This window comes from Bufo gargarizans, chromosome 6 (assembly GCF_014858855.1).
Source record: "Bufo gargarizans isolate SCDJY-AF-19 chromosome 6, ASM1485885v1, whole genome shotgun sequence".
NCBI classification, from domain to species: domain Eukaryota; kingdom Metazoa; phylum Chordata; class Amphibia; order Anura; family Bufonidae; genus Bufo; species Bufo gargarizans.
This window is the reverse complement of record NC_058085.1, coordinates 74,388,391-74,411,595: the sequence shown is the minus strand read 5'-3', so window position 1 is coordinate 74,411,595 and position 23,205 is coordinate 74,388,391. Positions and strand designations below refer to the sequence as shown.

Sequence of the window (23,205 nt, the reverse complement as noted above, 5' to 3'; positions counted from 1 at the left end):
TAATCCAGGACATTGCAAAACTATGAAGGGTTCTTAAAATGACAGCCAATTGTGGAGAGAGGATGGAAACGGCTTGAAAATATGGTCCAGTCCAGAAGATATAAGTACCTCATGCTTCCTTCTATAAGTGGCTTTAGTTCTTTCAAACGTCTACTACACTCAGCATGGCCAAAAATGAGTCATGCCCTAGTATTGTCTACCGGCTAACGGATGACTGCTCTATTATCCACCTAATAGGGTAGGCCCCCCATTAACCTATTAGATTACATTAAAGATGCACAATTAATCCATACATAAGGGCACACTCAAACTTTCTAGGTCAGATGTAACGTTCTGCTCTCCTTTTTAGCGGCGTAGCTTATTTTGGCATGGACATGAGATGGTAACGACCAGAAATATCCAACATGTCTGATCTATAAATATATATATATTTTTTTTAGAAAGCTTCTCATGGCCGTCGTCATCATTGTGAATGATTGTTCCCGTTCTAAAATTTCAACAGGATTCATCCTGTTTGTATGGGCACCTGAAGAGCTGATGAACCAGACAGAGATGTAGGGAATTCCCATATACAGTATCTCCCTGTGATGCCCATTCCCTGTCATTCAGTCTCCACACAGCCCACCCCGTCATTCTCGCCTGCATGTTTTTCTTCAGCTTTTATTCCATTGCCCCCCTCCTTCTCCCCTTCCAGTGTCTCTATTTCTCCCCCATCTCTCTCTGCTCTCTTCCTCTCTCTCTCTCCCCGCACCCCCTCCTCCCTCTCACCCTCCCTCTGTACATGGGGCTGTGAGTGTGCGCGCTGAAGGATCTCTGCACTGCAGCCTCCTCCTCCTCCTCCTCTCTCTCTCTCCCTCTATCACACACTGAGCATCGCTGCAGTATTAGGCATCAGTCCCTGGAAAGGAAGAAAAGGAGCCTGAGAGAGAGACTGGAAGAGGGAGCAGCACAGGAGAGACAGGATGCTCAACAACCTGACTGAGTGTGAGGAGGGAGAGGGGGGCACCAGTCAAGGTAAGTGCTGGAATCTAACAAGAGGGAGGAGGGGGGGAGCTAATTCTCCGCAGTGCTGTTTCTGAAGTGGGGGGGGGGGGGGGTAGTGACCAGACGATGGGGTAGTGGACCCCCATGTTATGTTCACTTTGAAGCCCATTCATAAAACAGCAAGGGTCCAAATATCTTGAGAAGATCCGAAAGGCTCCCCCCCAAAAAAAAAAAAAAAAGACAAAAAATTGGGGCCTTGAGACACCCCAAATTCTAAGTAGCACACACTGTTGCACTTGGTTCCTTCATGGCCAAATCTAGAGCCTCTACCCCTACCCGTACGTAGCCTTTTGACCCGGACACCTCTGCAGATCCCAGCATGTTGCACTTCTGCATTAAACCGGATCATTTCTGCTGAGGAAAGAGCTTCAATCAATGGTAAAGCACTCAATCTCAGGGTAGCGAATCCTCGGGATGCTGCATGCTACGTTATATACATGTGATATCTGCTTATATCCTCTACAGGCATATGGCAGATTATTTTCCCCTTTGCTACAGCGTAGACTTTCCCGGTAAACTCCATTGCATGCTTTAGTCTGCATAATTCTGCCACCTGTATGTAATACAGAGGCAGTCATCATGCAAAATCGACTTAACACTCGCCTCTGCAAAGTGACCCATATTATAACATCTGCCTCTTCGATGCATAAATCGCACAGCCGAGGACCTTTCTGCTATCCCTTATCCCTCAGCTTGCTCTTAGCCAGGTATATTACACCCCTGCACTGGACCTGCTGAGGATTGTAGTCCCTGCTGACCTTTGTCACCCAGTTGAATCCTGCCACCCCCCCTTGATGAGCGCTCTCCCTTCGTTTATGCCTTTTTTCGACACAATGTCTGTTCACTTTGCACATCCTAGGAGACATGTCATCCGCCTAACAGCAGCTTTATTATGCTCATAGCGCCAGTGGTGCATCATCTCTCATCTTCACTGCATTTTTCCCATCGTCCCTGCAATCTCCACCAGTCTATATTCTGCCTTCCAGACTTACCCTTGTTTGTATTCTCCGCCATCCCTCCGTCTTCTCACATAAGCGCTGCATTCCATGTCATTGTCACTGCATCACAAGTCATTTTCGTACTCACACAATCATTAGCGCAACTTTTTATTTTTATTTCACCGAGCATTTACCTCTCTCCGTTAGACAGGCTGACATCATCTAACATCACCGAAGGGAGCCGTATCCCAGAAGAAAAAAAAAAAGAATACTGTCATTTCTGTAGAATGAGGCGCATATCTGTGCATTTACAGAAGGGGTGCCTTCATTTTTTAGCTTTTATTAAAAACATTTTGAAATGATACTTAAAATAAAGTGTGAATCCTCTGAAACGAAAGACCTTTGCATTGGCTTCCACTGCCCGGTTATGCCATAGACCCTGATGACATATACAAGTCAAGGAGTCATATATAATTTTGATCTTGAGATTGTCTTTAGTGTCAGAAGATAACCCTCCAGTGGTGAAATATTGAGCCTTTTCAGTAAAATTTTTGCTGCAGCCTATTTTCCCCAGGGTAGAGGACGTACGCCGTAGAAGCCGACAGGCATATATCATACTCACCTGGAAGATGAATGGTTTTTGGCCCTTTTACCAAATATATCATCATACTAGAGATGTGGAAATCCATTCTAAATGAATAGAAAATTCGAACTCCAGCTTTTTGCCATCCGAGTCTCTCAAAAATGGCGGCCACCATTTTACAGGCCAGAAGACAGAGAAGAAGGCATCTGCCACCAAAAAGGGATCATTTTTGGACCAGAATTTAAAGGGGTTGTCCCACAAAATATATTGTACATTTTTCAAACCAATACTTTTGTAATTGCATGTAATTAAAAATGTAATATAGCCACTGAAATCTATCTGTATAGCGCCATCTGCTGTTTGCCCTTTTTCTAAACTATCTGTCCAGCTTGCTCAACTAGACACACATGCTCAGTTCCATCCTTCAACTGCCACCAGCTGCAGCAGAAAGGGCACGCCACCCTGAGAAATTGCACACCCTCTGAGCTGCCAGCTTGATCTAAATCTAGCAGAGTAATTGCAGCAATGAATAGAGAGATCTCTGGATCCATGTGAAATACAGGGCTGGTCCTAGCTTTGTTAGGGCTGATGCATACAAACGTATTTTGTTTCGTGTCCGTTCTGATTTTTTTGGCGCACCAAATGCGGAACCATTCATTTCAATGGGTTGTCAAAAAAAAAAAAAGGAAGGTACTCCGTGTGCATTCCGTTTTCATATATGTCCGTATTTCTGTTCCGCAAAAAAATAGAACATGTCTGATTATTGTCCGCATTACGGACAAGGATAGGACTGTTCTTTTTTTTTTTTCAGGGGCCAGCTGTTTCACAAAATACGGAATGCACACGGACGTCATCCGTATTTTTTGCGGATCCGTTTTTTGGGGTCGTGTGCATGAGCCCTTAGAAAGAGGCTGCCATGTACTATAGGATGTCTGATTTTCATTTTTTATAGTATATATACTTATATATAGTTAAAAAATTTGATCTGAGTGCAGTGGGCTACTAAACAGACCATTTGTAACCTCCAGCTACCATCGATTTACCCATGGCCATATTTGTTACTGTCACTTTGATATTATTAATGCTGTCTTAGTGTTAAAAGGGAGTGAATATAATCCTAGGAGGCCTCAGAGTTTTCATTTCGAATAAGATCCGAAATGAAATTCAAGAAACTCACTCATCCCTACATCTCACCTTTCATAAGGAGCTTATACGGGATGCACCTATAGATGTGATTCAGACTATATACAGTATACATTCAGAGGGGATCTTTCTAGTGACCGTTCTGTAAAATGTGACTATTGGTTTGCAGGATGGTAAAACTGCTACAAAACTAAAAAAATAAATAATACTTTTATATGAAAACTAATCTATTAAAAGTGCTGACTGGATACGAAAACCCATTTTGAAACATTGTATTAAGGAATACTGAGTTATTAATGGTGGATCCCCTGCTTAAGACCCTTACTCGGTTACACAAAGTGGTTACAAAGAGCATCTCTCGCTCTGGAGGACCGGAGATGTCCATGCACTGAACAAACAACAACTTTGTTTTCAGTGGACACAATGTAGTACTCCTTTTCCCCTGTGGTGGCACTGCAGGGAAATGAATCACTTACTATCAGGTTCTCACACAGATCACTGTTGATCACTGAAGGTCCCAGCAACAAGACACCCTGTATCACCAGGTGTTGTGAGACCCTTTTATTAAAATTAGATTGCTAATTCTGTAATAACATAATTTACATTCTAAAATATTACTAAACATTTGCCCCATTTAGCACCTTCAAGGCTTTTGTTAGACTGATTGCCCATACACAAGAGATAAAATTCCATCATTTGGAAATGTAACACTAATGATTGTTAGTTTTTTCTGTTGCGGGCCGAGTGTACAGAATGAGGGCTCATGCACATGACCGTATGCCCTCCGAGACATACGGGTCCGTGAGCAGGCCATATGTCCTGGAGCGTCATACATCGTGCGCACGGGAGCGCACAGCATCATAGGTTACTAGGATACTGTGCGCATCGGGCCGACTACTGTCCTGCACTCATATGATCATACTGATGCTGTGCGCTCCCGTGCTCACGATATATGCCGCTCCGGGACATATGGTCCGCTCACGGACTATATGTCTCGGAGGGCATACAGTCGTGTGCATGAGCCCTGAGTGTGTGGCATGATAAACCTAATTCGTCTGACCATTTGCCACTTTGCACAAGTCCCAGGGAGTCAGTACATTGAAAAAGGGAGAAAAAAAACAGAAGCCCTGATTGGCCATTTTAGTCTCCTATGTTACTGGTGAGATCCTTCATAAGGATCACGCATAATTTATTGGCCACAGGGTGCCCAATCACTATCTCATGTGCATGGGCATGCCTAGTCTGCACCTTGCATGGGTTTCCTCTTGTGTAAAACAAATGATGTGTGCAATTGTCCAGAGAATCCCAGCAATTTTACAACAGGTGTTATTTGATCACCATTCATCTGATTTCTCTGGTAAAGACTATTTAGATGGGAGTGTACATGGTACTAGTGTTCAACTTCAGCCCAATAAGTCAAGTGGGTCAGGAACTAGACTACCTTAGGAGAGATAACAAGCTTTGTGATGAGCTCAATATTGCACAAATTTGCAACAAATTGCAAAGTCATGAGACATCTTCCCAAGCATAGCTTAAAAAGTAAAAAGAATTATTGGCCCAGGCCACTATTCTAAAGTCTATCGATCTGCAATGCCAGGGGTGTAGCTGAAGGCTCATGGACCCAGGTGCAAGAGTTCAGCTTGGGCTCCCCTTCCCTCAGTGCTTTCTGGCCAGGGAAGCACATAGCCTTCGTGCTGCCTCAGGCAAAAATTGAAACGGTACCCCCAATGCTAACTTCTTGACCTATCCTCTTCCCTCCTGCCACAGGTATAACTTGACCAGCATGCACTTTCTATAATGCTTCAGAACAAGGGTCTTTGGGTCCCCTCAGGCTCCTGGGCCCAGTAGCGAATGCTACTTCTGCGCCCTCTATAGCTATGCCCATATGCAATGTCCATTCATCTTCATGCTTAAAGGGGTTGTCTGCGAATAAATAACTTTACAGTGATGCCGGCAGCCTGCCTCCGTTGTGGAACGAACCTTGCTTTGCGCCATTCCAGTTCTGCTCCCACATGTCCATCTTCAAGTCTGCAGCTTGTTTACTTCCTCCTCAACATGGGCATGGTCACCTGCGCCACTGCAGCCAACCACTAGCTTCAGCGATGACATGTCTCTTGTGGATACTTTACTGAAGTCAGTCATCGGCTGCAACGGAGCAGGTGACCATGCCAATGCCAGGGAGGAAGTAAACAAGCCGCGAACTGGAAGATGCACATGTGTCAGTGCCCAGGACCAGAGTGGTGGAGAGCAGATAAGTATGATTTTTCCATATGGGAGACAGGCTATGGGCATCACTGTAGCAAATTGACAACTTTATTACATGCATCGTGCTTAGTTTCTCCTTTGCCATCTTTATTGTACAACAAGATTGGAGCTGACCTGGGACCTGAATACGTTAGACCCTGTGCAATAGAAAGCAATACAAAGCTTCTTGAAAATCGCTTTTCGCTTTACAACAGTAGCTTCCTGTTTATTGTGCTATAGAATTAAAAATAGGCAAAATATGTTATTTTTTTGGATCACCCGATCAATTTAATTCTAGTTATTTTCAAAGTCTAAGGGTCCATTCACACATCCGCGGATCCGCAAAACACGGACATCATCGGTGTGCGTTCCGCATTTTGCGGACCGCACATCACCAGCACTTAATAGAAAATGCCTAATCTTAATAGGACATGTTCTATTTTTTTCGGGAACAGAATTGCAGACCTGGAAGTGCGGGTCCGCAATTCCGGATCCGGGCAGCACATCGTGCTGCCCAATAGAAATGAATGGGTTCGCAATTCCGTTCCGCAAAATGCGGAACGAAATTGCGGACGTGTGAATGGACCCTAATTCCAGTTATTTGATCGTTGTTTATTGCAGAGAAGTGCGCTAATAAAACATTGAATAAATATATGTTGTGTTACAAAATGCACATGCTGCAAATAATATTAAAGGGTTACCCCATGACTGATGTAAAACATAAAAATCCGACGATATAGTACATGACAATCTCTTTCTAAAAAAAAGCTAGAACCAGCCCTGTACCTCACATGGGTCCAGAGATATCCCCATTTATTGCTTCAATTCTTCTGCTAGATTTATTTCAAGCTGGCAGATCCGGGGGAATCCTTTCTGCTGAAGCTCTCTCCATATTACAGCTCAGGGGCGTTTCTTTTCTGCTGCAGCTCTCTCCATATCACAGCTTAGGGGTGTTTCTTTTCTGCTGAAGCTCTCTCCATATTACAGCTCAGGGGCGTTTCTTTTCTGCTGCAGCTCTCTCCATATCACAGCTCAGGGGCGTTTCTTTTCTGCTGCAGCTCTCTCCATATCACAGCTCAGGAGCGTTTCTTTTCTGCTGCAGCTCGCTCCATATCACGGCTCAGGGGCGTTTCTTTTCTGCTGCAGCTCTCTCCATATCACAGCTCAGGGACGTTTCTTTTCTGCTGCAGCTCGCTCCATATCACAGCTCAGGGGCGTTTCTTTTCTGCTGCAGCTCGCACCATATGACAGCTCAGGGGAGTGTCCTTTCTCCTGCAGCTCTCTCCTTGTAACTGTCACAGCTTCTAACAGTAGATATAGCTGGTGGCAGTTTAAGAATGGAACTGAGCATGTACGTCCACCTCAGTGATATAACTCAGGAGGATGGAGAATTAAGAAAAAGAGCAAACAGCAGGTGGCGCTATACAGATACATTGTATTGAATAACTCAGTGGCTTTACTAAATTTTAACTACCTGCAATTGCAAAAGTATTTAGATCCAGGTACTGGTTTGAAAAATGCAGAATATGTTTTGTGGGACAACCCCTTCAACATAACTGTTTTCTGCCAGTATGTGCCTTCCATTGAAATGGATGGAGACTGTTGGAGGAGGGGTTTGTAGTAAAAGCTCCCAGGGTACAAGTGGGTCAGGTAGAGTTGAGCACAGGGATGGGAACGTGACTGGCAGAGACAAAGAGAGGAGGAGGAAGAAGAAAGCAAGGGAAATGTTCTTGTATACAGATTAGTTACTGGATGACCATAACACGCATCTCCATAAATGATACGTTTTATAATATGAATAGAAAAGTACTTTATTTTGTCAAAATAAAAATATCATTAGTCACTAACCTTTCCGCACAAACACAGTATTCTGTTCTCAAATTAGGTTTGGATTAATTAATTTCTTTCTGAGTTCACCTAATGAGAACGTCTGTTTAATTGACTAATCATCATTCCGGGACGTTTCCTTTCTTAAATTGATGACTTAACTGCATTTTGCATTTATAATTTAGAAAAATAGATAATCTTTGTTATTTTAGCATTTAAATTTTATCACCCAAACACAGTTACATGCAAATTCATATTTTTGAGTCTCATAATATTAAAAGTATGTATTTAGCATGTCAGGGCAAAAGATGAAAGCTACACAGCAAGGTCTGCAGGCTTACAGACCAGGGGTGCACAAAGAGGTGATTTGTAATTTGTAAAATGGGATGCACGTCTGGTGCTGGTTAAAGGGGTTGTCCCACGAAAAATATTTTACAGTTTTCAAACAGAACCTCGATCTGATTACTTTTGTAATTGCATGTAATAAAAAATTTTGTATAGCCATTATTATTCCCAGAACTATATCTTAGCTTTGTTAGAAAGAGATTGTCATGTACTATATAATGTCTAGTTTTCATTTTTTACATTAATCATGGGATAACCCCTTTAAGACTACCTCTAACCCTAATCATATTGGACAGGAGGACTTGTTGGTCCAAATTTTTTATGATACTTGGGCTCCTCACACCCTCACTAATGTTGTTGGGCTGATGCCTACACAGGTTCTAACTACCTACTATAATGGACTGAGACCCATCTCTCCAGGGACCCAAGGCAGCTGGGAGGGCTAGCCCTATAGTACATACACTCTTTGCTTCAGATGGCAAAAATACCTCTTTTTTTAGTGGTGGGGTCTTCTATGACTTTCTTGGAGAACGTTTGGAATGGTCTTTACTATAACTTTTGTGGATCATCATAGTTTTTGGTAATTTTGTTCATCATGAAGGTACATCATCATTTTTTTCTATACGTCCAACATAAATTACCTAGTCAGTAGTTAATCAAGAAGTTTAAAATGCACATAGTGGTCAAAACTGATGCCTACAGTTTTTGGTCAACATTGGTTAAGTTGGAGGTAGAGGGGATTTTCAATGATTTTTACTCAATGTCCACTCATGTGGTAACATTATTCATGGGCAATATAAGAAATGGTGGAAGACCTAGGGAAGAACGTTCTGATCTTTAAAATAAAAGTCCTTGGGGTAATTAGTTTTTACCCCATTGCCTGATCCATTTTGTGACCCCGGTAATAAGGACAGACTAATTCATTCGATGATCACTGAGAGCTTTGTAATGATAATGAAAGTAGAGGCTTAGGTTTCTTAGGTTTGTTTGGCGATGATATTGGAAGAGTAGCCTGTGGGGATGAAGATCATGCTAATTTTACTGAGCGGATTTTTATGAGCTGTGTTACCATACCGATAATGATTACTTCTAAAATGTGTTACGCTCAACCACAGAGGATAGTGTTAGATTGAGTACACAGCTCCCAGAGAAGACCTTCCAGCAGCTAGATCACCGCCTCTAGGAAATGCACATTTTTTTATTGCCAAATTTAGACTGCAAAGAAAATGATAATGTACAGAGCTGAGTATAATAGCAATTAATGGACAGCGGTAATCATCGTATATATTGGGAAATTTGTACTACATTGGTTAAAGGACATGACCTGCTCTCTTAATAATGAGGACAAGGGAATGGACTATGCACTGAGGCTGACCCATGTTGTAAGGGTGACTGAGTATAAATAGAAATTAGCATTTTGGCATAGATAAAAACAGTATGGAAAAATGAGCTTAACGTTTTGATGAAGGTCTACACAATGATGGTCTTTACAAAGATGTTGAGTAGTAAATCATGAAGAACAATACCATGAAGAAGTTATGCTCTCACTAGTCAGCAACAGGATGATCCTCCCATTGATTCAGATTGCTCAGCTACAAATCCATGGCCACATATATTGTAAAGCTCACTGGAAATTAATTTGATGGAACAAATACAGCACTTCATACACACACTTAAAGGGGTTATCCCATGATTGATGTAAAAATTAAAACCAGACATCACATAGTACATGACAAGTTGACAACCCCTTTCTAACAAACCTAGAACCAGACCTGTACCACACATGGATCCAGAGATATACCCATTCACTGCTCCAATTGCTCTGCTAGATTATCCTTAGCCTGGCAGCTCAGTGGACGTGTCCTTTCTGCTGCAGTTCTCTCCCTGTAACTGCCACAGCTTGTAACAGAACATATGGCTGGTGGAATGAGTTGCAGTTTGGACTTATATTGATGTCATTGATCCAGGGAGTTATTCTGATTGCCTGATTCGAGTTAGGAAGAATTTTTTCCCCCTAAAATGAGGAAAATTGACTTCCATCTCATGGGAGTTTTTTTTTTTGCCTTCCTCTGAATCATCTTGTGGGTTAACAGGCTAAACTGGATGGACAGATGTCTTTTTTCAGCCTTATAAACTATGTCACTATATAATGTACAGCAGTAATGGCAGAAAGTATTTGTGAAGCACATTGAATAAGCCTAGTGGGAAGTGTTTTGCGGCAGATGGCTTGGTCAACATACACATTTATTGCATGTGAATATTTAAAGAGTAATTCAGAATCAGCTGCCATATTGTATACATGAGTGATGGCACTAGATCTTAACATTATCTGACTTGTATCTGGCATTTCCTAGCAGTCTTCTCCATTGCAGGCTGAGATGGTTTGGGGAGACTAGCTCCTCTTCTGCCTTCCATCTCTAACTCAGAAGCATTATAGAGAAGGACATTATAGAGAATTACTGAGTATTAGAGAAGTGAATAAATCACTAGAGTTGAGACATAACACGTGCTCTTGGCTCCTGATTCTGCTGAATCATTCCTGTGTTGTGTCAGTCTCTCTGTTTCTTCTCGTTCTCCCCTCCATAGACTTCTATAGGATGATGTAGTCTGATCATTCAGTGAGCAGACAGCAACTGTACTATTGAATTATGCAAATATATGTGAAAGTACAGTGACCATTTAAGTAATTTCCAAGATTTTACCATAGGAAACTTCCTTCTTGTGACGTCACTAAAGATAGTCAATGCTCTTGCTCTTAATGTATTTTGAGGAGCCCCTCAAGAAAAATCATCTTGGTTGAGAAACACTGGACACATTCCTGGAGATAAATGATTTTGTATGCATCTTCTGAATAGAGCCCATAATATTTCAGGGGGCTCAGCAGTTACTGCAGATAGTTCATTTCAGTCAGATATGGCAGAGTATGGCCAATAATTGGGTCAGTCAAAAGTTACACAAAAACTTGTTTTATTTTATCTCATAGAATTTATCTTAGTGAATTACAACAGATGTTTTTCATGTTTAGACTTGTCTCTAAAATCTTCTGCAGTTGCCTTTTCAGAAATAGAGATTTAGAGTTAGAAGTTAAGCCGGACCTGTTAATTATCCTAACGTGTGAAACTGGCCTTACAGGTTCAAGGCCAGGTTAAAATTGTGCTTTAAGATTTGCAAGGATATATTTTCCCTAGATAGTTGATGTGGGTCAAGGAGTTCAGCTGGACAGTAATCAATTCAGAAAGAGGAAGGTACATGCTAAGTACCTGTAAGGTTTACGCTTTTCAGGCATGGAATCAGTTGCCTATAGAAAGTCCGATCGGACTCTGCATTCTCCACACTCACTACCAGAGAGAGGAATGTTTCTTGCAGACATCCATCCTAAAACTGAACCTGTCTGCTTTCTTTTGGTTGAAAATAGTTCCTATTGAAAAAACAACCCTTCGTTCTTCTGTAGCAAAAGGCAGGGGAACTGGAGATAAGGACCAAAAACTCTTCTATTGTGGATGGGAGTTTCTGTGGTGACTGGATATAGGCACCAAGAGATTATCTGCCCGAGTTTATGTTTTCTATTGCTCACCTTGTAGCCTCTGATGTTCATGTTGTTTCTAATCGCTATCAGCAGGTCCTCATAGAAGAAGTGTAAGCAGCTGGAATAGAGGGCACCCTGCTACGTCCCATTATTGATGTCTATTAGCTTAGAACAAGAACCAATTATTTTATTCATGCAGATGGGGTATAATGAACACCATTTCTCTCACTTGAATCAAGATGAATTTGAAAGATGTGTTGACACAACCTTCTGATATGTCTTTTTTGACATCCATTAAGTGTATTTATTGAAAAGGATTATTGGGAGAAATTCCTCTTTCTAAGAAAATTAAAAGGAACCTGTTACATTGAACCTGGTGTCTGAGGTGCAGGTAGCATGTTATTGAACAGGAGGAGCTAAGCAGATTGATATATAGTTTTGTTGGAAAAGATTCAGTATAATTTGTAATTTCTTCATTTGTATTCCTGCTCATTCTGGACTTTGAAGTCCAGGAGATGGTCCCATCAGTGATAGACAGCCTTCCTTCTATGACTCTGTATACAGAGATAGCTGTCAATCACTGATAGAACCGCCTCCAGGACTTCAAAGGCTGGAACGAGCAGGAATTTAAATGAATGAATTACAAGTTACAAAATCTTTTCCCATAAAGATATATATATCAGTCTGCTCAGCTCCTCCTCCTCTATAACTTGGTGCCTGCAGCTTACATGTCACATACCTGGTGACAGGTTCCCTTTAAGTGAAAAATGTATAATAAACTTACAAATCCACAAGAGTTCTCAAGATAGATCAAGCACCAGGAACATTTTTGCATAGTGTTTGCTTACAGACATAAATCGATAAGCTTTTAATTTGCTTTGCTTAATTTGCTTGCCTTTTGAAATTTGGTTGTGGCATTCCCAAGAAAAAAGTCCTTTATTCTTTTGCAAATGAGAGATTCAGAGCACCAAGGGGCATGGCCAGCACTGGAAAACTGAGAAGCTGTGGTGTACTGAGGAACTAGGCTTCACCCTTCGGTGAACTGAAGCACTCAGTGCATAAAGAATAAAAACCAATGCTCAACTCAAATGTGGGAACACAGGGGCCCCATTCTCATGATCTGTGGTGGTCCTAGCAGTTGAGCTCTCACCCATCAGACAGTATTGTTTGTTCGAAAATCCCTTTAAATTTTGCCTTAGTTATTTTCTGTACAATATTGCCATATTTTATGCCATAAAACTTAACCTTATGACACATTTAGACACTCCTACAAGATTTCTTATATATCTCTACTGGCTCCAGAACAAGGAGGCAGAGGAAGCAGCCACACCTGGCCCCCATATCTGAGCAGATACAAAAGTCCCAGTGTCCCACATGAAGACACTTTTATATATGGCACATAGTAGATGCGGTGTGCGATATCTTTCCAAAATGTAGTCACTCAGAGATTACATTTTAAGGATAGGCTATTAATATCACATCAACCGGGGTCTGACATCCCACACCACCACCAATCCGCTATTAAAGGTCTTCCCATTGCGTAGTGGATGGAGATGGAAACTGGTCACTTCAACGGAAGCAGTGTTGCGGTTACCAGCTCCATTACTACTCAATGGACCAAATTGTGTAATTCCTATCCTGAGCATAGTCCATCAATATCCAAATCCTGGACAATACCTTTAAGGGAATGGGTTGCTTGCTGTTTGTTACAAGGTCCCCTTGTGCCAATTTTGCATTGGTGCCCAGGAGCTTCAAACTCAATTTTGCTTGGAAAAGAAAAAAGGCCACCTAATTGTAGAAATGTGAATATATGGTGTCAAATTCAATGACTGAAGGAGCTTTAAACTTGCATGTTCTCTTAATCTATTACATTGTGCAGCAGCATTTTTCCTAAGCAGTCTTTTTCTTTTGTTTCCTTTTAACTTTATTTTTTACTAATTATAATAGAACTGTATTCTATAGCATTCCTTTATCTATCACTGCAGAGCTCTTTATGCTATAAATTTACAGCCACATTGATGCACTAACCCATTGCTTCTCAAACTGTTAGGTGCACCCCAGTGGTTGATAAGACTCAGTCGGGGAGACATTTTTCAAAGGAGTGACCATATGTTGTTGATCTCTAATGCTTGTATAGGTCTTCCTCTTGGAGCGTAGGCTTTTCCCTCTCTGATTTAGCAACACAATCTAAATGTTATATTAAGTTCTGGGTACAAATCAAAGATCAGTTGATCAATAATCTTAATTTGGCCCTGGACTTCGACTTCTAGTGAGGTCCAGGCACCACTATGTTCTAACCAGTTGGGCACCCAGTCGAAATGGTTTGTGAAGCTCTTTACTAACTCTACGATATATCTTCATTGTATTGTCTTTTAATTGTGCCGATACAATATATTTCATTATAATTAGCAATATCCAATTATCAGCAGACTGCTAATAAAACATGATTTATAACTTGCCACTATAGCCAATGAAAGAAGACAGAACCGTAGCTGGACAGGAGCCTTGTGTGGTGAGCAGAAAAATGATGAGTAATGTAACCTATTTCCAATTTGTAGGATAACATTTCTCGATCATTCACAGATGAGACGTTGAAAAGATTCATTATGAAGGTTGTTTCAGGTTTCGATTTGTTTTAGTATGCTGCTACTGACTGCAGAGCAATCCTGTTTAGTTGTTAGATTTCCATGATGATAGTTTATGGTGGTGATAGTGACGAGAAGGTCAATAACAAGTAATGATGTGGTGATAACGATGAAGACTTATATGGTGATGTTTAATGCTGAAACTCTGGTTAAAGAGAATCCCTCTCCATACAGACCTCATCAGTTAGATGCCAGAATACACTCAAAGACCTGATAAAGCCGGGTTCATACAGTACAGCTTCTTTAGTGTCTTTTTTTTAAATCAAAACAAATGTTGATTTAAAAAAGAAACACTCTCTCGGTAAGGGTATGGCCAAATGTAGCGGAATTTGGTATTTTTAACAAATTTCATCAACACATTGCAGATGTTTTCTGCAAGAAAATCCACACCTGACTTGTGCAGCAGATTTTAAATCTGCAGCATGTCAATTTATGTTGTGGATTTCTTCCACCCTTTACAACAAAAAAGGTGAAATTTCCTGAAATCCATTTTTCTCCACTGAAATCTGAAGCAAAATCCCTGTATTTTGCTGTTGAATTTGCGCTGTGATTTTGGCTGGATACACTGAGGGTTTTTTGCTGCTACGTTTGGCTGTACCCTTAGGGCTCATTCACACGACCGTATGAATGAGTCTACATCCGTTCCGCAATTTTGCGCAATGAGTGCGGATCCGTTTATTTTAATGGGGTTGCAAAAGATGCGGACAGCACACCGTATGCGGTCGGCATCAATTGTTCCATTCCACGGGCCCGCAAAAAATATAGAGCAAGTCCACAGCACACCACATTCTTGTATACTACAGAGTCCGGTAAAAAAAAAAAACATATTTTTTTTACAATGGTAACAAAAAAAGTATACTTTGTACAATGTAGCTCTATGGTAAATGGACGCCACTGTATGGCAGCAGTCTAAGGCATCCATTTTTTTGTATACATTAAACAGATGGGAAAAACATGATATGAACCCAGCCTTTCTTGGTTGACTTGCCTCATGGGGTATTCTATGGGGTGCTCTTTATCATTAGTCAGATGAAAAAATAAGCATGAGTATTGGATGCCAGGCGACACTACTCTTGGTTTCTAGGAAGAGTATATATATGCAAATCACATATCTAAATTCGGCTGTCTTTTCGGCTCACACTTGATTGACATTCCCTTAGCTTCCTGATGTCAGGGCAAGTTTCTCCAAAATTTGAACATTGTGCTTCCACCTTGTTAACATGCACAGTGAGCTGAGGTGCCTACACCTCAACTTCAATAGCTCACTGAGCAAGAAGGAAGCTCAATGTTAAAGTGCAGATTTCAGAGGAACTTGCGCTGATGTCAGGAGGCTATGCGAATGTCAATCAGAGTGAGGTGGATGGGCTGGCAGTGGTGAATCGTGAATCCTAGTTCCGAGGTGACGTCAGTTTAGGGTAAAATATAAACTTTTATTTCAGCAAAATGGCATTATGGTTAGTTTCAAGAAAACTAAGTTTGAAAACGGTGTAATGTGCCAAGCAGCGAGGTGCCATTTGCTGCACAAGCACAACCTGATGACAGGGTCTCTTTAACATAGTTAGCGAAACCCACTTTTCAAAAGTCAAGTTAGAGGCATAAAATTTCTGAGTTAGATTAATAACTATACGCCTAAGCGTTTTTGTTTTTTTTAAAGGTCGTAAAGTCAGTAGAAAGGAATATTTAAGGAATACAAAATTCAGTGCAGATGTTGACCATATATCTGTTGTTTGTGTGGATATAAGAGTTTATATACTAGGCTTATTTGGTGGGGTATAAGTGTATCAAGTGGTAAGGTCTGTTTAGTAATAATAAGGTAAGGTACACATTAGACTGAAAAGATATATAAACAGTATATAGGTTTTTGAGGACTTGTCCTGATAATAGGCTCTGAAATATGAAATCAGTATACAAGTAAAACGTCCACCAAAATTTCTGATCAATAGATGTCTAGTCTGAAAATTGGTTTTGCAATAAAATCTTCTCCTTATTTCATTTGGACGGGTACACAGGCTCATTTATCATTTGACATCATCTTAGTCAATGTCTGGTAGACTTTATTGGCCCAAGCAAGCAAGACACTGACTATGTTGTATCTTTCCATTGCCATGGACTTTATTTTCAGCGTTTAGATCTTTATGGAACATATTTATTCCTTTACATTATGTTGATAGATCACTTAGGCTACTTTCACACTTGCGTTTGGTGCGGATCCGTCATTCATCATGATTCATGTCCATTTCTTGCCCCCTTCCCCATCATTTCACATTTCTGCCCCTCATGATTCATGTCCATTTCTTGCCCCCCCATCATTTCATATTTCTGCCCCTCATGATTCATATCTGTTTCTTGCCCCCCCATCATTTCACATTTCTGCCCCTCATGATTAATATCCATTTCTTGCCCCCCATGTGCCAATATCATAGTGCCATCCTCTCCCCCTGCCCCCTAATGTGCCAGTAACAAGTGCCTCTCTCCTCCCCCCTCCATGTGCCAGTATCATGGCGCCAATAGCCCCCCCACCCCCCTAACCCATGGCGGTAAAGTAACAGTCCGGTATAAAAAAAACAACACTTTTATACTTACCTCCATGTCAGCGATGCGATGCAGCCTCTTCCTGTGTTCCTAGCAGCCTCTAGTGTTGATTTGGTGCTCGTGTTCTTATTTAGCCTGTCTTTCATAAAAGTTTGTGATGGGATTCAAACCCATGACCTTCTGTATCAAAGGCAAATCACTTACCCACACAGCTATGACAGCTGTACAGCTAGTTACTTAAAAAATAATAATATAAGACTTCTACTGTAGATAACTTTGATACCTAGGGTACAACCATATACATGACAGTTGCCCCAACACACCCAGCTCTGCTACATCCATACACTGTGCTGGGGCAGCTGTCATGTGTATGTACACTAGGTATCAAAGTTATCTACAGTAGAAGTCTTTTTTTTTTTTTTTTTAAAGTAACTAGCTATACAGCTGTCATAGCTGTGTGGGTAAATGCCTTGACTCTGATGTGAAAGGTTGCGAGTTCGAATCCCAGAAGAAACTTTTCTGAAAGACATGCTAAATACACCAGGGTCTCGTAGCTCAGAGTGCTTCTGTGACTGAGATAGTTAGTTAGTGAGTAGGGGCGGAATGGAGGCAAACTGATGCATTCTGAGCAGATCCTTTTCCATTCAGAATGCATTAGGGCAAAACTGCCAGTGTGAAAGTAGCCTAAGAAGCAAGGCAGAGAATACAATAAAACCCTGTACAATGGCACGCATGGAATCACTCACATCTATAGACACTCCATGTGCAGCAGTAAATGGAACTGGTTTTAGGGGTAGCAAACTGGACAGTTGCGCAGGGCACCTATTTACTGAATACCCTAAGACTAGGAACCTTAGGATCAAACTAAAATCCCAGATTATTAATTAGTTGTGTAAGGTTCTATTATTGGAAATTAAACTATTGTGTGAGGTCTTTAATAAGAATTACTGCAAATTACTTGGGCATTACATGGTGGTATTATATGGGCTGTATATGGCAGTATTATCTTAGCATTATATGATGGTGTGGCCTATGTTGACTAAAATTACAAGAAAATGATGATAAATATTTGAATATTATTTAATAAAAAATACACAAACACATCATACCGTTTGGTGCATCTACGGAGGTGGTACTTGCAAAGCCCACTCACCTTATGTGGTTGGGCTAGGGCAGTGATGGTGAACCGTTTTAAGACCGAGTGCCCAAACTGTAACCCAAAACCCACTTATTTATCGTAAAGTGCCAACACGGCAATTTACCCTGAAGACAACAGTCCAATATAGTATATCCTCTATGTACTTTATCATTTAGCTACAACAGCCTCCCCACATTCAGTGTGCTGCCTGTGCTGCTCATAATGTGCCCTGTGCTGATGAATGGCAGGGAAAGGCTAAGGCATATTGGTACACCATAGACTTTTTCCATGGTGTGGGTGCCCACAGAGAGGGCTCTGAGTGCCAACTCTGGCACCCGTGCCATAGGTTCGCCAACACTGGGCTAGGGGCACAACATCCCAAAAGGCCCAAGAAGTAGGTGAAGGGTAGCTGCCGGAAAAGAAAAGAAATCCAGAACCAAAGTCTTTATAGGGAGCAAAAAAGAGGAAAACATGTACCCGCCCTGCGTCCCATCAAACATTTCAAGGTGCTGACGTCTCATCAGTTCTATTTATTAAATGTGTATAAAAACTACGCGTTTTGGGACTGGACTAGTCACTTCCTCACATAATATACAGGTCCTTCTAAAAAAAATTGCATATTGTGATAAAGTTCATTATTTTCTGTAATGTACTGATAAACATTAGACTTTCATATATTTTAGATTCATTACACACAACTGAAGTAGTTCAAGCCTTTTATTGTTTTAATATTGATGATTTTGGCATACAGCTCATGAAAACCCAAATTTCCTATCTCTAAAAATTAGCATATTTCATCCGACCAATAAAAGAAAAGTGTTTTTAATACAAAAAAAGTCAACCTTAAAATAATTATGTTCAGTTATGCACTCAATACTTGGTCGGAAATCCTTTTGCAGAAATGACTGCTTCAATGCGGCGTGGCATGGAGGCAATCAGCCTGTGGCACTGCTGAGGTGTTACGGAGGCCCAGGATGCTTCGATAGCGGCCTTAAGCTCATCCAGAGTGTTGGGTCTTGCGTCTCTCAACTTTCTCTTCCCAATATCCCACAGATTCTCTATGGGGTTCAGGTCAGGAGAGTTGGCAGGCCAATTGAGCACAGTAATACCATGGTCAGTAAACCATTTACCAGTGGTTTTGGCACTGTGAGCAGGTGCCAGGTCATGCTGAAAAATGAAATCTTCATCTCCATAAAGCTTTTCAGCAGATGGAAGCATGAAGTGCTCCAAAATCTCCTGATAGCTAGCTGCATTGACCCTGCCCTTGATAAAACACAGTGGACCAACACCAGCAGCTGACATGGCACCACAGACCATCACTGACTGTGGGTACTTGACACTGGACTTCAGGCATTTTGGCATTTCCCTCTCCCCAGTCTTCCTTCATACTCTGGCACCTTGATTTCCGAATGACATGCAAAATTTGCTTTCATCCGAAAAAAGTACTTTGGACCACTGAGCAACAGTCCAGTGCTGCTTCTCTGTAGCCCAGGTCAGGCGCTTCTGCCGCTGTTTCTGGTTCAAAAGTGGCTTGACCTGGGGAATGCGGCACCTGTAGCCCATTTCCTGCACACGCCTGTACACGGTGGCTCTGGATGTTTCTACTCCAGACTCAGTCCACTGCTTCCGCAGGTCCCCCAAGGTCTGGAATCGGTCCTTCTCCACAATCTTCCTCAGGGTCCGGTCACCTCTTCTCGTTGTGCAGCGTTTTCTGCCACACTTTTTCCTTCCCACAGACTTCCCACTGAGGTGCCTTGATACAGTACTCTGGGAAGAGCCTATTTGTTCAGAAATTTCTTTCTGTGTCTTACCCTCTTGCTTGAGGGTGTCAATGATGGCCTTCTGGACAGCAGTCAGGTCGGCAGTCTTACCCATGATTGCGGTTTTGAGTAATAAACCAGGCTGGGAGTTTTTAAAAGCCTCAGGAATCTTTTTCAGGTGTTTAGAGTTAATTAGTTGATTCAGATGATTAGGTTAATAGCTCGTTTAGAGAACCTTTTCATGATATGCTAATTTTTGAGATAGGAATTTTGGGTTTTCATGAGCTGTATGCCAAAATCATCAATATTAAAACAATAAAAGGCTTGAACTACTTCAGTTGGTGTGTAATGAATCTAAAATATATGAAAGTCTAATGTTTATCAGTACATTACAGAAAATAATGAACTTTATCACAATATGCAATTTATTTTAGAAGGACCTGTATACTAAAATGCCAAGTATAACAGCCTTTATATATATATATATATATATATATATATATGTAAGGGATCGTCTCTTATTGGGGGGTCATTCTCACAATGATCTTCATCGACCACAGGGTTAGGGGCCAAACATTGCTTTTATTTGGCACCTCAGAAAAACCAAAACAAACAATACAAATAAAACACCTGCACAGCTGGGCTCTAACTAAACATGAGGACTCCCTACCTCACTGAAAGCCCCGTTCACACACGGGAAGAACATGCAGCTTTTCCCAGCCTAACAATCCAGCACTTCCAGGCTGTAACAAAGTCCAGTACCTTTTGGGGGCTTGTGGCCCAGAAGTCCTCCTGACTCTGGCCTAGCGACCGTCGATCCCAAGACCTCGCGGAGTCCCCCAAAGTTCAGGTTAACACCTAGCCTTGTGGCCCCTCAGCCAGCTCGGCTGAGCCCAGTTGTACAGAGCCTTCGCAGGCCTCTGCTGCACACAGACTCTTCCTCCTCCTAACAGCCTGGACTGGGCTCTTATTCCAGATTGATTGTTCCACCTGGTGCGGCCTCTGACCTGCTGATTGACAGCAAAGAAATGGAAACTCCTGCCATATCTCTCCCCTAGCACTGCCTGTCACTGCCTCACAATATACGTAGAATTAAGGCAGTTCTGAAGGCAAAAGGGGGTCCAACACCGTATTAGTATGGTGTTCCTAATAATTCTTTAGGTGTATATATATATATATATATATATATATATATACACACAAAAATGTCTACATGGTATTACCAGCCCATAGAGCGAAAAAGGTCCCAAATTGCTTTTTTTTTAAAGTTACATAAAACCATATTTCTGCACATAAAAATATGGTCGATAAATAAATAGTATATAAATGATAAAAAGTCCACAACCTGTAAATGCATATAAAATGTAATCAAATAAATGAAATAAGTGGATTAATTGCATTCCTGAGCTGGCGTAGAGAGAAGAGGTTGGTTCGTACCGTCTGGATATACAGGGCAATAGGTGACCTGTTGTCTCTTGATCCATCAGTGGTAGCAGGGGAACAACACTGATGCCCTGGTTAGATTTGGTATAGCAGAGTTGATGGCGGGATTGCTATGTGCTAGTACCCAGTGTGTTTTTGTCATGGAAACACAAGACTACGGCCTCCTGTTAGGGCCAAAAAGCAGAGCACATGCCAGTGGATCCAGCGCTCACAGGTGGAACATAACTGGGCTACTTTATATGTATTAAAATAAAGTAGATGTTTGATCTCAGTTATGATTAATGTGAGGAATCTTGCTTTTATGGAAGATGAGTTTTGTAGGAATAAATATAAAAAGATGAAAATTGGGAAATCGATGACATACCGAATGCAATTGTTTATAGTATAAATATATATATATATATATATATATATATACTGTACAATGTTAAATGGAAATGAACATGTAAGAACCAGACGGTTAAAGTACAGTGATTTGGGTATGGATGGTGATGTTGGTACTAAAGGGGGGTGGGAAGGGTAGGAAGGGTTAGAGGAAATATGGTCGGTGTCCCTAGGGGTCAAGGTCACAAAGCGGTAGGGGAGGGTGAGGGAAAGGAAACAGAAATACTAACCAGAAAATGATGGGGAGATACAGAACTCAGTTTTGTATGGAAATATGTTTTTTGTAACTTGGGTATACCATGTGGACATTTTGTGTGTATATATATATATATATATATATGTAGATGGGCTGCTATACTTGGCATTTCAGTGTATATTAAGTGAGGAAGGGACATAAGGAAGTCCAGTCCCGAAACACGTAGTTTTTTTACGTCTTTAATAAATTGAACTGATGTGATGTCAGCATCTTGAGACTTTTTTTTAGTACAGCAGTACCAGAGAAAGTTTCCCTCCTATTTTTTGAATCTTATGGAAAATTATGAGGCAAAATGTCTAAGGGTGGGTTCACATCATGTTTTTTGCCTCGGTTTGATATATGTTACAGAAATAAGGGTACAAAAACCACGGTCTTGTATCCTAAACAGTCCCTTAAAAAAAAGTTACTTTTTTTTTTTTTTTTTACAATGGAACTCTATGGTGAACAGATGCCACTATGGAAGCTGTAGGAATATCTTCACAATTCAGCTTGTGATGGAGCATGCCACAGTTTTCCATTTCCATATGAATGTGTGAGTGTTCTGTGTAATGTCAGAGGCACAGGAAGGTGCAGTATACGAACATAGTAACCTAAGAGTGCCATATTATGGATCGGTACAAATTGAACTCATAGCACAGCCATTGGTATGAGCCCTAAGAGGTTTCCGACATGATGAATCCATCACACTGTGTCAAGGGCAATTTCTCATTTCCCTGCTTCCACTTTTAGGACTGGTCCCCTATTTATAGCAGGTCCAAGAAGGCAACTTAATTCCTTTTCATGACTGGCCTAACCTACGTTCTTTCCTAAGTTTCTGCTTTATTACTGAAGTCAGACTCTTTAGTCAATGCTATGTTTTACAGCTGTATTTCTAGCTAAGCATTGTTGCATTTTCCCTGAGGTGATATGAAAAATGGAGCTTGAACAGCAATGCAATAGCAAATTCCTACCATAAATACTGTAGATTGGATATTTTTTGCTATATTCCTGCACTGAAAGGTTTGCCGACGCCCCCAAGTGTTTTGTTCCACGCACATATGTTGTTAGAAGTGGCAGTGCTGCCGTTCTTTATAGCAGGGATCTGCAACCTCTGGCACTTCAGCTGTTCAGAAACTACAACTCCCAAAATGCTTCATTCACTCCTGTGGGAGTTACAAGAACATCCAAGCATGTTTGCATGCTGGGAGTTGTAGTTTCACAGCAGCTGGAGTGTCGAAGGTTGCTGATCCCTGCTTTATAGGGTATGTTTACCAGTGAACACTACCATACAGTTTATACACAGATATAATCAAAATTAAAAGTTAAACTTTTTTTAAAACGTGCCTTTCGTCATCTTGCACATATCATGAATTCCAGCCTTAATTTTTTTTATAGCCTAGCGCTGTATTTGCAATTCT

At 41.2% G+C, this 23,205-nt stretch overlaps 1 protein-coding gene across 1 annotated transcript in view; it reads left to right on the top strand.

The window, feature by feature from the left end:
• Positions 1-884: 884 nt before the first annotated feature.
• The window catches only part of SLC12A5 (solute carrier family 12 member 5), an 82,813-nt gene continuing 60,492 nt past the window's right edge, over positions 885-23,205 (top strand). The window contains exon 1 of the mRNA XM_044297376.1: positions 885-1,014. Coding sequence (XP_044153311.1) covers positions 963-1,014 — 52 coding nt within the window. The 5' untranslated portion in view covers positions 885-962. The remainder of the gene's footprint in view (positions 1,015-23,205) is intronic.